The sequence below is a fragment of the Antennarius striatus genome, chromosome 11 (genome assembly GCF_040054535.1).
Source record: "Antennarius striatus isolate MH-2024 chromosome 11, ASM4005453v1, whole genome shotgun sequence".
NCBI lineage: Eukaryota > Metazoa > Chordata > Actinopteri > Lophiiformes > Antennariidae > Antennarius > Antennarius striatus.
In genome coordinates, this window is record NC_090786.1 from 20,142,144 (window position 1) to 20,160,702 (window position 18,559).

General features: G+C 43.0%; 2 protein-coding genes across 3 annotated transcripts; one reads left to right on the forward strand and one right to left on the reverse strand.

The window, feature by feature from the left end:
• The first annotated feature begins 810 nt into the window (after window positions 1–810).
• pcbd1 (pterin-4 alpha-carbinolamine dehydratase/dimerization cofactor of hepatocyte nuclear factor 1 alpha) lies at window positions 811–4,242 on the forward strand. Its single transcript, XM_068327339.1, has 4 exons — window positions 811–959; window positions 1,626–1,757; window positions 1,847–1,927; window positions 3,970–4,242. The coding sequence occupies exons 1-4, from the start codon at window positions 957–959 to the stop codon at window positions 4,060–4,062; spliced, it is 309 nt and encodes a 102-aa protein (XP_068183440.1). The 5' UTR covers window positions 811–956; the 3' UTR covers window positions 4,063–4,242.
• A 1,408-nt stretch (window positions 4,243–5,650) lies between these two features.
• sgpl1 (sphingosine-1-phosphate lyase 1) lies at window positions 5,651–18,243 on the reverse strand. 2 transcript variants are annotated; one of them, XM_068327497.1, is made up of 14 exons: window positions 18,107–18,243; window positions 13,353–13,518; window positions 12,877–12,944; window positions 12,377–12,524; window positions 12,186–12,265; window positions 11,194–11,322; window positions 11,019–11,107; window positions 10,127–10,235; window positions 9,943–10,041; window positions 9,701–9,847; window positions 8,789–9,027; window positions 8,555–8,701; window positions 8,343–8,463; window positions 5,651–7,919 (listed from the first exon to the last, which is right to left on the reverse strand). In XM_068327497.1, the coding sequence occupies exons 1-14, from the start codon at window positions 18,116–18,118 to the stop codon at window positions 7,776–7,778; spliced, it is 1,698 nt and encodes a 565-aa protein (XP_068183598.1). In that variant the 5' UTR covers window positions 18,119–18,243; the 3' UTR covers window positions 5,651–7,775. The 2 variants fall into 2 exon arrangements, with proteins under 2 accessions (XP_068183598.1, XP_068183597.1); XM_068327496.1 differs by lacking the exon at window positions 18,107–18,243 and adding an exon at window positions 14,004–14,897.
• Between the last annotated feature and the right edge of the window lie 316 nt (window positions 18,244–18,559).

An 18,559-nucleotide genomic window follows, 5' to 3' on the forward strand; every position in this document is an offset into this window, starting at 1 on the left:
GATTGGGCCAATCAAATCAAAACAAAAGGTGACATGTGATCTTGTTTCATGGTGCGTTGAACATTAACATGACACCAATGACATTATGATATGTAAACATGTTTGGGGCCAACTCATGAACTTTCTACCAATATACAGGTATAATGTCCACATGGTTAGAGCCAGTGAACCAGATCCACGGAGCTGCTGTAAAGGAGCCCGATGCAGGAGATAATTATGGCCGCCAGGGGGCGATCGAGAGCATCGGTTCTCGAAGAGAGACTGATTTTAATCCTGACGGAGTTTGAAGGGGGGTTGGTACATAAAACACTTTTCATTTCACCGTTTCATCATCTTCATCATTTATGTAGCACCGAAAACGTTACATAAATCTAGGATCCCCCTATGGATTCATACCAGAGGTTATAAGTAAACTAAGGTGACAGAGAACACAGACTGATGGATGGAAATGATCTTCTGGTGTTTTTATAGAACTAGGATGGAAAGAGACACAATATAAATATAAATGAAGACACGACAACATTAAACACTTAATAAATCTACTCACCCTGTGTTATGAACAACCTCAATTAATCCTGATTAATCCTTTCATATGTATAGAAAAAAGAAATTGAGTTTCTCTTTTAATTGGTTTATATTTCTCATGATTAATTTATACTAATACATTAAGTCCATTTATAACAAATGGTCTTTTTAGCAGTTATAATTGATCAATTTTAAAAACATATAATCCGGACTGGATTACCCACGTGTTTAGCCGTGTCTCACAGTAAATCTGTTTACCCTCTTCCAGACAGATGTGTGGTTGACCAATCAGCAGCGGGGATTTCTGCTCAGGCTTCTGCGGGGGCAGCCACGCAGGGCTTGTGACTCATGTGTGGAATTCGCCCCAGTTTCCCCTGAGAGGGTTTACCTCCGTGCTGCAGAGAGCTGGACCCGAACCCCTTCCCACGGACATGGTGAGTACCCCAGCTGCCCCTGGGGGGGGGAGGTGCGTGTCTCACCCCCCAGTCGTGCGTGTCTCACACCCACCTGATGATCGGCTGCAGGAGTTTAGGTGGGGGCAAAGTCTCCTGCGCGACAACGGGGGTCTGTCGTGAAATAAATAAAATATTTAATAAATAATAATAAATAATATAATCAATCCGTTATAATTATTGCGTTAATTCTTAGTCTGAGATGAATAGATGACGTTTTTTCCTTGGTCGCCTCGTCCACTCCGCGAGCAACAGGTTGCTATGGTACCTGATGACGTCATCGATCTGCTTCAGTTTGTTTTAGGAGCAACGCGTGGACAAAGTCCTGCTGCCGTGGAGACCTGACACAATCACGTTCACGAATGCCGAATGAATTTACCGTCTTTAAAACCACGTGACTTTGCGTCACCGTGTCAAGATTATGAAGTGAATGACCCACGTGACCCCTCGTGTGTGTGTTTTTAACGGGAACACAGCCTTATTGTTTCCAGGTGGGATTTTGTGCAGCCAATCACAGCGTGGGGCTGGGATGCTGCCCCCACCACACACACACACACACACACACACACACACACACACACACACACACACACACACACACACACACACACACACACGCTGCTGTTAACCTCTTCTCTGTCCCTCAAGGCTGGAAAAATTCAGACTCTGACGGAGGAGGAGAGGACCCACCTCCTCCCGTTGCTTAGCAACGCCCAGTGGGTGGAGGTTGTGGGACGTGACGCCATTTACAAAGAGTTCATCTTCAAAGACTTCAATCAGGTTCCTGTTTGTCATGTTTGACCCTTAAAGGTCATACGTGTTGTGTCCGCCTCCCCCTGACCTGACAGCGTCACATTCTGTCCCCCCAGGCTTTTGGGTTCATGTCCAGAGTGGCACTACAAGCGGAGAAAATGGACCACCACCCCGAGTGGTTCAACGTCTACAACAAGGTGTGGTCACTCTCTCACACACACACACACACACACACACACACACACACACACACACACACACACACACACACACACACACACACACACACACACGTAACACAACCGCTCCTCCACGCTGGGGGGTCCTGGTGTGGGTAGAAGATGGCGCTGCTTTCAGTTTGCACTCGGAGCTGAAGGTCAAGGTTCAGCAGGTGGTCTGTAAGTCTGCATGAGCGGGTGGAGATAGGAGGTTTCCTAGAGCAGTGGTCTCCGACCCCCGGGTCATGGACCGGTACCAGTCCGTGGGTCAAGCGGTAACAGGTCACACAGATAATGAATGGAAATAACTTACATTATTTCCGTTTATTATCTGATTCTGAATGATATTTTGTTTTTAATGAGTGGATTCTCTCCTCCACGTTTATTAATAATTTTGAAAAGACAGTTTTTATGTTGTTCGTATCATTTTATTTTGTTGTATTTTTATCTACACACCTTCTTAATCTTAAAGATGATGCCTTCGTGCAGAAGGGAAATTTCCCATTCTTACGTGTGTGCCTGAAGGCAACAGAGTGGACAACATGTGGAGGCTGTTATCTGCCATTCAGTGAGCTGAAGCACGTCTGCTTCATGCAACGTAACAAAATGTAATGTAAAATAAATGTAACTTCTCCTTAATCTTAAATAACTCTACATTTATTACTTTTTCAAGTTAGAAACATTACAGTTGCACAGAAAAAATGTTTGTTACTGTGTTATAACATAAATCCTTTTAATATATCAGGTTATTAAACCCACAGAACTCCATCAATCAAGGATCAAACTATCCAAGAGAATAAAGAAAAATAACATCAAGCACAAGTTAGAACATTAACTTTGTTCAAAACTTTTTTATCATTGTTAAAATGGGCTTAATTGTGGGAAATGTAGTTTTTGGTCAAAGTACTCTTTTGACCTATTTATTTTTAGACACTCTGGCGTTTTATGCTCTCACTTAAACTGATGTTGAGGGCCACATTTGGCCCCTGGGCCTTGAATTTGACACGTGTCCTTGAGGGTCCCTGAAAGGCTAAACAGGAAATAAATTGCTCTTACTATAATTCCATTCACCAGCAACACAATAGAAGAAGGTATGACGGTTAAGTTAATACAGATACACCTTGGTTTACGTCGTTCATTGGTTCCAGCAGACGTGATCTGGGTCAAAATACAACATAAGACTAATGAAGTGTTCTGGACATCAGCCCCGACAACAGGGTTACCTGTAGTCTGTTTGTGGGTGTCAGAGGAGGGATCTGTGGACAGCTGCTACCAAATAAGGGTTTGTATCTAATTTGTCAATTTGAACCTTGACTCTAAAGAGTTTGGATCCACTGATGTTTTCTACTGAATAATTTAATATATTGGTTGGAAGTCATGTGATCCACATCTAAACCATTAAAAACACGATTGACTAGATTTCTCCTTGCAAAACCACCCGTTTAATAATTAGTAATTAGCTGACTAATTCATCATTCATCCATTTGCCATCATTAAAATAACTTTGTTTGCTCTTGTTGATTTATGGTGCATTCAGGCGCTGCTGGGACAGTCACATTTCCCGAGTAATGAAGGTGTTTGTCCAACTTTTGTGTTGAACTGTAGCACCTGTACGCTATCAAGGACATGTTTTGTATCCTGTTGTTCAGAATATTTAAACAGCACCTTGATAGCTGGTCAAATCGTTAAGCTTGATATTTATATATTAAGCTAGTTTTTCCAAATACTCCATTTGTGTATTTGATAATCTAATTTATTTACATTTGATATTTGGTTCCAAAAAATAAGTTCAACAACTTTAGGAGGTAATGGCAGGTACCAACGTGTTAAACTGTTCTGATCAGTAACATAGAGCACGTTATAATCCAGACCACTGACATCATGAGGGATTCTGATGTGCACTGACGGTTTAGACCTCTCACCTAAAACCAACATGCTCACATGGACACCCTGTCGTCACATGACGCATGTCGTAACTACCCCCCCCCCCCTCTCCGGACCGCTGTCCTTTGCGCTTGCAGGTCCAGATCACTCTCAGCACACACGACTGTGGGGGGCTGTCCCAGCGTGACATCACGTTGGCCACCTTCATCGACCAGGCGTCGCTGATGTGAAGCTGAACGGCTGAAGCTGCGGCTCCGCATTCCTTCAGTGTGACCAAAGAATGAAGCAGTTCCTTCAGCGTACGGGGGGGAGCAGAGCTGCTGGGGGGTCCAGTATGCAGAGGGTCCAGGACATGTGGAAAAACTGTTTGTTGGTTGTGTGTTTAGTGAATAAAATAGACAATTGACCAAAGACAAATGGTAGAATCTTGTTTTCACATCTAGGTCATTCATTGAACAAATAACAATCGTACACACATCCTTCTGTCACCACTGGGGTCCTGTTTCATGAAGCAGGCTCAACAAGTTCATCAGGCGTATTCTGCTCCGCTTGGCTTTCTGGACTTCAAGTCTGAATAGGAAGTTGAAAAGTTCAGGCTCAGTTACCATGGAAACACTAGGAAACTAGTTGGCTAACTAGTCAGGCTAACTCAGACATGCTGGTTTGTACAGTGTGTTTACTTGTATGCTTTATGAAAATTTCAGGCTCATTACGACATGAAGATTCAATCAGATTTGTACCAATATATAATATATGGATAGTTAAGAGTTCAACTGCAAAAAATGAGTATCTAGTTATTCTGTTAGATGCGCAATCCAGTCAAAGAAATAAGGGAATAAAAATATTGTGGAAGCCGTTGTACTTTTTACGTCCCGCTTCACAGCGGTGATGTCATTGTCAGTGTTTGTGTGTTTGTCTGTTCGTCCGTTAGTCCACCAAATATCTTCACAACCGTTGCAGATAGAAAAATGAAACAAAAAGCTCATTAGTCGGGCAGCAAAGGGGATGAAAATGAGATGAAGACCTTGAGAAAAGTAGGTCAAGGTCACATTTCAACTTTTGTACACTCAGGAACCGGATAAGATAGAAAGACGAGGGAGAAGGCCAGTGTGAGTAAGACCATAGATCAAAGCTAGTGCTTTGATCTACCTATGCACTAGCTTTGATCTATGGTCTCACACTGGCCTTCTCCATATGCACTAGTCTATGCACTATTCAGGCACTACTTTCAGGGTACCCTGACCTACCCTGAAAGAAGGTCAGGGTACCCTGACCTACCCTGAAAGAAGGTCAGGGTAAGTCGCGGGATGTTTCAGTCTGACTGCCTTGGTTCTAGTTACTTTATGTTTTTGCATCTCTGTTAAGTGGAATGAACAGCTGGTGCGATCTGATCCGTTTCACTCACACCTACAGACATTTTGTTCTGATTAATGCACCTCAGCTGCATGTTTTTGGAGGTGGGAGGAAGCTGGAGGACCCAGAGAAATGCCACGCAGACACGGGGAGAACATGCAAACCGTGCAGGAAGGACTCCAACCTGGAACCGTCTTGCCCTGAAGCGACAGCGCCACCCATTGTACCGCCGAGTACTCACAATTATCTGAACTAATCCTGGCTTGAATTAACCAGGCTAGTTGAGCTCAAACTGAGCTTCATGCAGCCACTGAAGTCTTGATTTGTTCGGATTGTTCAAGCCAGCTACTGAACGCTGTTTTTCTTCATATCCTTGTGACAAATGTTCATATATTGGTATGCGTGCATGTTCACTGTTGATAAACAGCATTTTTCGTGTCACATACTCTTGTGGAAAATATAAAAATGACCAGAAAGAGTCAGACTGAATACATTTTATTGACAACAGAACATTGCAGACACCTGCTGAATCCAGCTACATTTGTCAGTGAGCTAATGTAGAGCATCGACCACAGGAAACAGCAGGAGCAACCCAATGTAAGTTAGTCCGAGGACACACTCTGGCCAACAGTTTGACGAAATTCTTAGACAACCTGAAACATTCAGAATCTGGGAAGTATACAGTAAACCCAAATATTGTCAGACTGATGTAAGGATGTATTTGACTGCATTACATATTAAGCCATTTCTTCGTCTGACAGACCTTCATGATGGTGCCGCTATGAAACCAAATCCCTGAGGATGCAAGAGGAATTCAAACCTATGAAGGCACAGGGGTGACAGCTCATTATTGCTAGTGCTATAATTGACAATTAAATCAGATTAACAGCAACAACAAACACCAGAACACAATCAGGATGTTCTCTGCAAACAGCGTAGTCATATTTAGTTAAGGCTCAGAGCAGGTGGTGTAAGCGTTAGGACAGATTTTTGGTCATTAAACATTTTGCAGGCATTTTTCAGATGAGTCGCTGATGGGAAAGTCATTTATTTGGCATGAGGGTCCACCCCCTGTCACAGGGTAAAGGGTTAAGATGGGTCTACGGAGCACACAACTAACAGGTGGGAAAATCCCTGCACTAGTAAGAACCTAAATACATTCATGGCTCATCGTTCTTCAGCCTGCTCAATATGCAAAAACACACAAACCATAAAAAGCTTGCAAATGAAGTGATCAATAAGGGCCCAGTGGTCACACAGATGTTTAACCTATAGCAAGTAATTTATACAATAACAGAGTAGAATCCCCCTCAGTTTCAGTTCATTAAAAGGTTAATTATATATTGCACAAACATGGAAATAAACATTTTCATCGTGGAACAATCGGAAAGAACACAAGAGAAAAATATGGAAAAGGTCATTTTGGTGTTCTAGTGTGCATTTGCTAAGCTGTCTACCTGTTAGAACACATGTCCACCTGCTGCTCAGAGGGTATTAACCTTTAAACCAGGACGGGAACGAGATTCTCCCAAAGTAAAAGGAATCAAATCAGACAGTGTGTGCATCGAAAAGCCTTCATCACAGTGAATGTTTTCCTCTTCAGTATCAGAATGTACGTACAGTAATGTCCAAACGCGGGCTGTTTCAATGGATGTCATTTGCATTGAATCGATACTGAGGTAGATTGAATGAAACACACGATTAAAACAACATGCAGAGTTGACTCGCTGCAGAGGGGGTACGCTGGGTTTGGATTCTGTCCCCTGAAAGACGTTTACATTTCATTAACTCGCTTTAAAAGCTACGACGACGATGAAGCCCTTTTATTCTTTAAACATTCACAAGCAGCAAATAATCACTGATTCCACAAAATTCAAATCATTGAGTGTGTGTCCTGGTTATAATATCCTCCATCTAGAATCTAAGGACAATCACAAACGAATGTGTTCATGACAAAAGCTCCCAATAACCAAATAATTCTCTGTCTTGACTATAAACACAGAGAATCGCTCACATTTGCAGACGTATCATAGAAATAAAGTCATCCTACTCAGTGCTAACAAATAAAGGACATGCATCTTCATGCTTACTCACAAACTTCAACAACTGTGCTGTGTCATGTCAGAGCGCTTCTGATGAGCTTTCAGTGGTCTGTGTTTGAGCTGAGTCATCACAAACGGTTCAGCAGCAGCAGCAGCAGCGGCGGCAGCAGCGAGCTGAAATGTTACGGCGTTAGAATGAAATAATGTTTGTGGTTTAGATCACGGTGGACATTATTCATTTCACAAAAAAAGCTGAAATTGAAATTAACTTTCAAAAACGAGTACAATAAAACACACACTGATAAAAATTAAAATACTAAATCAACTTGCAAAAACAAAAAAGATTCATTTCTTCTCTGTGCCCGAAGTCATTTCCATACTACGCTGATTAAGACGACGGTCACTTGTGCTTCAAAGACCGCTGCAGACGTTTATCATCTAGTGTCGCTTTGCTGGATAAGGCAACCGCTGAGTGACAACTCAGAACTGTGGAGAGAGACTGATTCCCTGCATACGGTGGAGCAGCATCAGGAGGCCCTGGTCCTCCTTCAGTGGGCCTTCCCGTTGCTGTTCATGTGGCTGTTGTTTGACGTGGGCGTCTCAGTGCTGTAGAGACAGTCCAGGAAGCCTCTGGAGATCTCCGTCACCATGGATCTGTCTGGGATGGACTGGGCCATGCCGTAGATGGCTCCCTGTAGCATCGCCAGAAACACACATCGAGAGAAAAAGTGACTACTCACTTCCTTACAATTCAAGGATTATCACTAGACGCCAGTGCTAGTCAATTAACTCCAGAGAGAATATATCTGAATACAGTATTTTCCGCACTACAAGGTGCACCTAAAAGCCTTTAATTTTCTCAAAAACCGACAGTACGCCTTATACTCCGGTAAGCCTCACATATGAAAAGATTTTTCTTTAAACGTACCACTGATTGAAGGTGCGCCTTATAATCAGATGCGCCTTACAGCCCAGTGCGCCTTATACAAGCAAACCTTGGTTTTCGAATGCTTTAGACATCGAACAATATTATACATCATTACTTGATGTACTTGATTACTTGTGTACAGTGCATAAATGCAACATGGACAACTGTGCATGCAGAGCTAGCTCACCAATCCAGTGGTTTTCTCTTTAGGATTCTTTAGGATGATGGCGACCTGCTCTCTGACATCACAGATGAACTGATCAGCCACGCCTTCCTGTGTGTGCAGGACTGTGCAACAAATGTGGATGCTGTGAAGAGAAATCAGAAGCTTGTTTCACCACAAACTATAAATCGTAATCATTACATTCTTGTTGTTAACGTGTGTGGATTCGTATGCACCTGGATGGGTACTGCAGCGTGTTCAGATTCCAGCCTTTCGATGTCAGCGCATTAGACAGACGGAAAATATCAAACACGTCGGAGCCTATTGCCACCACTGACACCTCTGGATTCCCAAACACAAACACACCGTTCATCTTGCTGACTCTGTCAACAAAAGGGAGCAAAAGTGGAGACGCGATAAGATAAATGGAAAGTTCAAAAACTCGAACTTTGCTATCCGAGGTGTCTTACGCGTTTCTTATCTTTCGTGCTGTGCCGATGATCTTTTTGGTGGCATTTATGTATCCGTTCTCTCCCATGTGCATCATGGTTGCCCAGCACGCAGCTATAATTCCCCCCGGCCTGGAGCCTGCAATAGAGGGCGAGGCGTAGATCCCCCCCTGCCAGTCTGGAGCTACAAAGTACTGGTACTGACGGTACTTCTTATCACTGTAGAGGATAACCGAGGAACCTTTGGGGGCGTAACCATACTGGAAGAGACACGTACAGACACACAGATACAGAACGCTGCATTAAGTACACATCACAAGGAAACTCCAACTCCTTTATTGTACAAGTCATAGCCAGATAAGATCTCAGAGGATTAAAGGACAATTTAAAGAGGGGGTATCCACTGAGAAGCTGCCACCTGCATGGAGGCTCATGTCCTTGACAGGGTGGGGTTACAGAATTCTCCAGTTTGAGATAATGTCACCCCAAAAGTATTTATGGAAATTGTATAATTAAGAAACACGTACTATATAAAGTATGCTGTTACAGAAGAGGGGGTTATCTGGAGCGTAGCGGTAAAATCGTGATCCTTGTTGAAGCCGGCGTCCTCAGCAGCCTGTAATTTACCGATTTCAAAGGCTTCCTATTGGTTTTGATTCCTTGCCTGTCAGCACTTCACATGGAAGATAGGATGTCAGGAGAGCTAAAGGCTGATAATGTGGCCGGGTTACTGTAATGTTTAACCGCTGTTTTGACATGTAACAGACTGCCTGCTGAAAAATATTTTAATTATTTAACAAAGAAACATTGGAGTTTCATGTGTGCATGTGTTCCTATCCAAAGGGCGCTGCGATAAACTTGACTTGTCAAAGAAGTGCTCTTATCTTATTTTTGTAGCCATTCAAAATTTATGACTCATCATCCACTCCTTACCTTGTGGGTGTCTGCAGAGATGCTGGTGACGCCTTTTAATCTGAAGTCAAACGGAGCCAGTGGGTACCCAGCTTTGTTCATGAAGACGATCAGAAAACCTCCCAGACAAGCATCAACATGCAGGGGAAGTTTGTAGCGAACAGCCAGCTGAAACACACCACGAAAAAGCAGCAAAGATGAGGCTTCGCTATTCCTGCTCTCCTATCCCAGAACCTATTGAAGAGACACGTTTCACTTCAGACCTTGGACACTTCCTCGATGGGATCTATGATTCCGTGAGGAAACTGGGGCGCCGAGCACACCAGCATGGCTGTGTTCTTGCTGATGGCTCTCTTCATAGCCTTGAGAAAGCAGACGTATGATGGAATAATGTTGAGTACTAATTGCTGTCGGTTAAAACGTATCATCTGCGTGATCTGCTCTCACCTTCACGTCAACTTTCATTGTATTCTTGTCGAGAGGAATGTGAACAAGCTTCATGCCAAAGTAATGTGCTGCTTTATCGAAGGCAGCGTGGACGCTCACCGGCGCAAGACTGAAGCAAGAAGAGAAGCAGAAGAATTATATGATGAACTGTCAAGGGTTCTTGTATGTTATTCAAGCTTGGATTAACCTAACTTTACATGTTTAGTCATTCATGAAGAAAATAAGAAATTACATAGACAACGAAGTGGGCAGAGTGGGACGGAAATTTCAAAGTGCTTCTACCCGTCAGCACTTCATTATTCAGATGTTGTTGATGTTGTAAATGTGATGAAAGTGTGAAGTCTGTTATATTAACATGTCCAGAAAGTAAATAAACAAAAATAAATAGATAAATAAATAAATAAATTTCGTCATGGAACGAGAAAACAATGCACAAAAGTCAACAAAAGATGGTGAGGTAACGAATTCTGAGGCGAACAGGAGATGGCGTTGCCTTTTAACTTTACTCCAACAGGGGGCGCTGTCTGTGTCGAGAACTAACTTCAGGTCTCAAGTTTACTGTGACCTGATGAGTACACCTCTGTCTTCACACAGTTAGAGCTCTTTACTTATTCAAAGCTCCAAACACAGGATCTGATGTTAAATTATGTTAAGCTCTTCAGTACAGTCAAAGGCTCACACACACAGTCCATAGTAAAACAGTCCACCTCCTGTCAAAGTGGAGGAGCTATGAACGTTACTGAGGGAACTTCACTATGAATCCAACGTGGACTCGGTGTGAAAATGAATTGTTCGGAAACTCGGAAGCGACTCTGAGTCAGGAAGACGATACATCCCAAAATAACTGATCATAAAGCTGAAGTTATTCAACCATTTCTAATAAAGCTCTTACATTTCAGGATGTTTGACTCCGCGTTCGAGTGCCATTTCTCTGTACGCCTTGCAGGCCATCAGAATGCTCTCAGTTCCCCCTGAAGTCACCTAAAGGAAGAGCAGGTCACCATGTCAATGAGGTCGGTGCTCTGACGCCTCCATCCACAGCAGACACAGTGATGACGGTCACTTACTGCGCCACAGGAGTTAGGTCCACCGTGGAACAGGGTGCAAGCCATTCTGACGACCTCGGCCTCCATCTTTCTCACGCCAGGAAAGATGTCTGGGTGAAGTGGGTTGCTCCACGCAAACTCTCCATAGACCTAGGTGCAAATGAAAATCAGTGTTCTTGTGAGCAGAAAGGACTGTTGGACCAGAAGTCTCAACGCTGGTGAGGCTTACATCCCTGTAGCCTTTGTGTTGTAGTTAAATCCTTCAACTCTTCCTCCTGCATCATGAATGTCAAGTCTTTTACTCAGATGTAAGCTAATGGTTTTAGTGTGCAATCTAAACGCTATGACAGTTTTCCTAAACTTGGATTAACCAAGTATGTATATGATAGTATATGTATATGATATATATTTCTATATACAATAATGCTGACATGTTATAATGAAACATGATCTTCATCGTCTGCAGCAAGACACTGCCCCCACAATCACCCCACAATGACCCCACAACCCAGACACAGACCCACTGTCTGTGTTTACACACCTGCAAAAACATGTTTTTCCTTTCATCCAATAGTTGTAATATCTTTATCAGAAGTATTGAACTGTGCACTAAATTTTATAAATATTCCATATTTTGTGTTTCTCCCATTGGAAGAAAAACATAATAAATATATATATAATAAATAAAAAAATATAATAAACTTTATATCTATGGATTGGTCTGAAGTGATGGAAAAGATCTGATGCATTGAAAGAAAAAAAAATTCTGCATTACATTTTTTTTACGCTTTTATGAGACGGCCCTTTTGTGACCCCATTAGGTAATGTGTGTAGCCATTTTAAAAGGTCCCTGAGGATTAAAAGTGTATTTCAATTATAAGAAACTCACTGTTTTTAGCACTAAAATTTATTCAAGTTACGCCTTTATTGCTTAATTAAAATAAAAAATTTTAAAAATTAAAAAATTAAAAATTGAAATGCTTAAGTCCAGAGATGTGAACGAAGCTGCTAACCTTCACCAGGAGGTCGGTCAGCGATTTATCGCCCCAGTACACGGCTCCAGAAACACGGCCCTTCTCCCACTTCACCTCATCTGTAACAAAACATCATCGCTTTAGAAATCAAAACCTCAACAGCTGGTCGTGCGGAGCAAACATGTTTCTACAGAGTGAACCGAGGAACTTATGAGGCCGGGACGACTTACTCAGAGTCTCGTACTCTCTGATCTTCTCCAGCACTTGGCTCTGAGACAGACCTTTGAGAGGCAGCTGTGTGGTGTAGGTCATCCCCTCCTTCAGGGTACACAGACTGGCAGACATGTCATCCAAGGCCTTGTTGAGCTGGCTCTGGATCTGTTACAAGGTGAGGACAAGGTTCTGGATGACTAAAGTGCGGCGAATCGCCCCCTCAGAGGCGTGAGGGTGAGGTAACTCTGTCTCCAACCCAACTCTTCACGGCATTATCACCACGTTTGTTCATTATCAGTGTGAAAATAAGCGTTCTGTTGGAGTCATAATGACCAGAAGTAACCCTTCAGTATCACAAGTGCATGACGTTAAGTGTGGCAAAGGTCTACCTCCCCGCCCCCCCAACCCACCAACCACCAACACATGTCATCTAAGTGTGACTCATGAAAGTCTGAGAGCTGCATTAATTTCACATCTGCTGAGAAAAAAAAGGAACATGTTCACCACAGATACTTACCGCCCCCCCCACAAAGGGTATTTTTCTGATGAGTCGGAAACACTGCTTCTTCAGTCGGGACATGAGACCTATTAGTCAAAGAGACAAGGCAGCAGCTGTGGTGAAAAACTGGCACAGGTTCAACCACCCAACATTAAAAACAGCTGAACAGGACTGGCGATGGCGTGTTGAGACGAGACGTGGAGACAAAGATTTCATTTTAGCTGAAAACTGTTTTCTCCGAGTTGCTTATGAGTTACTGAGGAATAACTGGGCGTATCAGAGAAACTAGCAGGGAAGCTTTCACCAAAAACAATCACTTTCTTTGTCCAGCCCACATTTAGAGATAACTTACTAACTTCATTTGACAAACTCAACCTAGTGATCACAGAATTTAGTCAAAAAACAGGATCAACTAAATCCTCTAGAATTGTAGGAGCAGTTGACTCGTGTGATCTAGTCCTACTTCTACCCGTGTGTTCAGGCAGACAGATTACTTTCTTGCTGGAAGAGAAAGCCTTTGATCCAGACGGCTCCCAGCGTGGCGATGACGGTGGCGCCGATGATCTGCCACGGCTCCAGCCCGGAGCAATGGGAGTTGACCTGTCGCCGGCCCTCCTCCAGGTACACCAGGAGCATCTCTTTGTACACCTCCAAGGCCCTCTGTGCACACAGGCAATGTTGGATGAAATTCACAAAAACACATGTTGGAGTAATAAGAAAATTTACATCACATTCAATTTTACAAGTTTCTTGACACAAGTTGATTCATTTCCCCCCCAAAGTTCTTATGAACCTACCTCAAACAGCCACTTATGTCCTGAAATACTCTGAATGATCTTCATGTGAAGTACTCATTCAGTCAGTCTAACAACATGGTGTCTCTGTAAATGCCACTTTCCACTGAACATTTACAATACAAGGAACATTCAGCTACAAAAAGATTTGCCTTAAGTTACAGAACAGTGACTGCTGTCACACAAAAGTTCATCCAATTACTCCTTTTAAATTAAATATATATTAACATATATTTACAATATGTTTATATACTGAAAGACACTTCAAATATTAAAAATCTACCTATACCTTCATGATTTAATGTCAGCCTTCTATTTCTATAAAGCCCAGTATCACTTTCCTCTACTTACCGGTACATCAGAAGACATGGTCAGACTGACGGAGCTGGATGCCATCACACACACACACACACACACTACAGACAGCAGGTTCTCACACTGAGGCAGTGCTTTGTCTTCCAGGTGTAGACGACGCTCTGAGCTACATGGGCGATTATCACCAGACTCCTCCCTGCACCCACACCCCCAACAAAACCTCCAGCCGGCGCATCAGAATCGGGTTTTGCAATCCATCACGATCAGACAAAACAGGAAGTTCATCTCTGAATGATGCGGCACATTAAGGCTGAAGTCTGAACGCCAATAAATGTTGGAAACGTTTTGGTCTCAATCTGAAAATGATTTTTAAAACCTGAGATCTGCGGCACCGTAAAAACAAGTTTCACAATGTAATTATGACATCTATTTCATAAGCGCTGAAACATTATCTGTCTATTATCTGTGTTCAGTGGTAGTTTTATGACACAATAGTGGACAGATAGGAAGAAGGCTTGTTCTTCCACCCCAGTCACAATCAAATGGAGAAGAGCTTAAAGTTCAAAATGCAATATCTCAAATAAGCCCAGTGCTGTCTGTGCTACTTGAATCCAGTGTAATTTGAGGTATCATCATGAGGCAGTAAACTGGTTTCTTCATATCACGAAGGTTTCCTATCTTTCTCATGACCCAAAAGGCTTCATGTTGTTCCATCAGCCTGATCACAATCACAATCAATCACCTGTCGACATCGACACTTCACACGAGAACAGTCGCTAACAGGTAGAAAACTGTGGCGAGGCCCAACGCCCCCACAGGGGTCAGAATGACTCTAGAGCCCCAGCAAAAAGGCAGAAATAACACTCACTAGGAAACAAAGTGTGACAAAACTGTCAAGTATACATACATTATTACACACGTGTATATACGTGTCTGTGTGCATACTACAGCATATAAATAAATGTACATAATATAAACCTATACACATTATACATGCATTAAACATACGTATACCGATGTACACATACATGCCCATATATGGATATATACGTTTGTGTATGTCTATACATATAACATATGTATAGACATACACACAGTATGTGTGTGCGTATGTCTATATAATATTATATTATATAATTTTATACATCACGTATAGATACTGACAAGGGGGAGGGGGGGTATTGGTATTTCTATTTTTTTTAAATGTTATTGAATTTGCTGTCGGATGAACAGACCTAAAAAATAAGATGACTATTTTGTATTTCCATCGTGCTGAACAAGAGTTTTTTTCTTTTCTGATGGATAATAAAGCCTTTAATGTGATTGTAGTTTCAATGGAGGGCAGTCAGTCGGTGACAGGCGTCCATCTCGCTGCCATGACGACGGCTGTCATTCCAGCCCATCTGGATGATAAGCTCTCATACAGGTTTATCCAGATCAGCGACGCAGCGCAGGCTTGGAAGCAGAAGGGAAAACGGTTTCCTCCTGGGCTGGATAATGTTTGTACGTCGTACGATTCTCAGGCTCACAGGATCACTGCCATGGTTCTGTCACACAGACCAGAACAGCGTTCTGAAGTTCAGTCTGTCCCTCATCAGGCACATTCTCTCTCTTTATTCCCGCTCCAGGTCCTCCCACAGGTTCTCAGACCATTCACTGCTATTTTTGTCTCAGGAAAACTTCACACAAAGCGTCCTGTAGCAGCATCGTCCCCCTCATTGTTCCACAGTGGACACCCATTCTTTTGCTTGTGCTTGTACAACATTTGACTACTCTGTAAGGACAGCCTTTGTTGTCTCAGAGGGGGGGGGGGTCATGTTCTCATGGAAATGTACTGGGTGTGAGGCGGCTGCTCCTAGAAACAAGTGAACACAACATGGCTAGGGCTGCTATCATGAGGCCACGTTACACAAAAGACACACAATAAGGCCTTCCCTCGTCCACAACACCACTGAGTGACTCCACAGTGACGTCTGCAACATCAGCAGACAGCCTGACATGTTAAATATGCATTAAGCAGCACTAAGTAACCAATGTAATAAGGCAAAAGAATTCACCTTGCCCAGGTCGCTACACACACACACACACATCAAATCTGTCAGATGACCTCTTTTGGGGTCTTGGTCAAAGTGTGAGCTCTGCTGTGTTCCCTTCTTTCTCCCAACGTGACCTGACGCCGGATTAAAAAGGAGCATTTGGAGATTCTCATCCATGATGACGATGAATAAATTCCACACTGTGTGATCGGTCCACAATCTAATGTCAACAAAGCTTCATTATTCCAAACGGAGGGAAGACATGAAAAGTAGAAAAAAAAGCTCTCTGGTGACAGATTGAATAATAATAATAATAATAATAATAATAATAATAAGCCGTTTAAACTTCCTGCAGGTCTGTGCTCTCATTTTAGCGGGTCATGACCCCGGGTAACAGTCAGATTTTGACTTAAAGGGTTAACATGATGCCATATATAAGCAGCACCATTGTCTAAACTACTTTCATTCATACTCTTATCATAAGTTTGGAACCAAAATGATTCAGCCCCCACCTGCAGGAAGCTGTGAGGTGAATGGAACAGCAATAAAACAGAACAATGCAAAAGGCTTTCAGACAGAAAACATCTGTGTTCTGCAGGGAAACATGGGAAAAGCTGCACCATGCTAAGTGTAACCTGAGCACAATACAAACAGTAGTGTGTGTGTGTGTGTGTGTGTGTGTGTGTGTGTGTGTGTGTGTGTGTGTGTGTGTGTGTGTGTGTGTGTGTGTGTGTGTGTGTGTGTGTTGTGTTGTCTCTGAGTGTTACTTGTATTTGTTCAGAGTAACGGTGCAAACAGATCCATCCAGTCATATGACAGATATTACAACATGGTCCGCAGCATTAAACTAAAAAGACTTGAGAGACAGGCTTCTCTAATGTTTTTATCCCGACATGAACTTCCTGAACAATCTTAGCCCATTCCATGTGGGACAATACCTCCATTTCTATTATGACCGTGTGTTTATGTCCTGTAAGCAGCTTGTCTAGTCCACGGCCACTCAAGACCGATGCAGGACTTCTTCTGAAGCCACGCCATGATGAGATTAGTCAACATCTAAACTAAACTTGTGTTTTCTTTATTCCTCCCTCCTCCAGACGTATCGCTGATCCACAAGCCAAACGTGGGATGGTTTTGTTTCATGGCTCCAGAATGTGTGTCTTATCTTGAAGGTTTGGAGCACACTGGAACACACTTTCCTTGAGCTTCTGTGTCAGTAATATTGTTTGAACAGCAGCTCTTTGGTAGATTTAGGCCTTAACAAACACTTTGGGACTCAACTGCTTAAGTCTGTGAAGGCTGTATCGTGTGTCTCATTACATCGCGCTTCAAAGCGGTGATGTATTGTAATTGTGGGTGTTCATGTGTTCGTCCGTTCGTCCACCAAATATCTTCACAACCGTTGCAGATAGAAAGATGAAACAAAAAGCACATTACTCAGGCAGCAAAGGGGATGAACATTAGAAGATGACCTTGACTTTGCGCAAACTAGGTCAAGGTCAAATTTCAACTTTTGTACACTCAGGAAGATAGAAAGATGTGGAAGAAGGCCAGTATGAGTTTGATCTTTGACCTATGCAAGTAGGTCAGGGTAACAAAATTTAATTCAGGGGTGTCGCGGGATGTTGCCTGTGACTGCATGGGTTCTTGTTTTAAGATCTGATTCGCAAATGTGTGTTCTTAGAATCACAAGAATTATAACAATAATAATTTGAGACAATTCGATTTGGTGTTACATTTGGGAACAAAGTTTAAATGTTTCCATATTAAAAAAATAACTTTTGACAAGCCAAAACTACAAAAAAGGTTGAATCATTTTGCTGTCAGTTGTGTGAAAAACACGGACTTATCTCATGTAATGAGTTGCTCCGATTGTTTCGACATATTTTGTGTGTAATTAGTCATAAACCGGTGTTGTGTGAAGACTGTAGTCTGGGTGGTGACACCCACGACACCCACGACACCCACGACACCAGCGGCTCAGCGGCTCAGCTCACCGCCGATAAACAACCCCTCGCTCCCGCATCTCGTAGCAGCACAGACGGTCCCGAGTGTCGTCGGTGTATAACGGGTTCAAACCGGCCGGAGCCGAGCGCTACCTACCCAGTAAGACATGTCGGCGGAGGAAAGTGTCCCCAAGAGCCCTCTGAGTCGTCTGCTCCTCGGGAAAGTCGCCTCCAACGGACCGCCTGCACTCCTCGGCTCTCGTCTACATGCTACTACCAACCACACAGTAGAAAGCTAACTGTTACCGGAAGTAACCAACGGGCTGTGCTGACTGCGCATGCGCACAACTCGCGTTGTTGAGACGAGGCTCAGGTGAACGGCGGTCAGTCCCTGCGCCGCGCCTGTTTTGTAGATCTGCTCCTTAGAGAAGCAGGTAAGCGAATGACAAATGAGGCGTTCAAATGCAATCCGTCAACTCATGGCCATGTCAAGTGCATTTAATACAAACAAGAACCAATGCAATCACAGACTGCAATATCCCGCGACACCCCTGAATCCAAAATTTTACCCTGACCTACTTGCATAGGTCAAAGATCAAAGCTAGTGTTC

Excerpts from the sequence above, each read along its gene's own strand:
- pcbd1 (XM_068327339.1), top strand. Across the intron at positions 1,758-1,846 it reads TCTTCAAAGACTTCAATCAG|GCTTTTGGGTTCATGTCCAG; the intron begins GTTCCTGTTTGT and ends CTGTCCCCCCAG. Across the intron at positions 1,928-3,969 it reads GGTTCAACGTCTACAACAAG|GTCCAGATCACTCTCAGCAC; the intron begins GTGTGGTCACTC and ends TTGCGCTTGCAG.
- sgpl1 (XM_068327496.1), bottom strand. The coding sequence starts at position 14,048 with ATGGCATCCAGCTCCGTCAGTCTGACCATGTCTTCTGATGTACCG. Across the intron at positions 9,848-9,942 it reads CCATCGAGGAAGTGTCCAAG|CTGGCTGTTCGCTACAAACT; the intron begins GTCTGAAGTGAA and ends GGTGTGTTTCAG. Across the intron at positions 8,464-8,554 it reads ACGCTGCAGTACCCATCCAG|CATCCACATTTGTTGCACAG; the intron begins GTGCATACGAAT and ends TTCTCTTCACAG.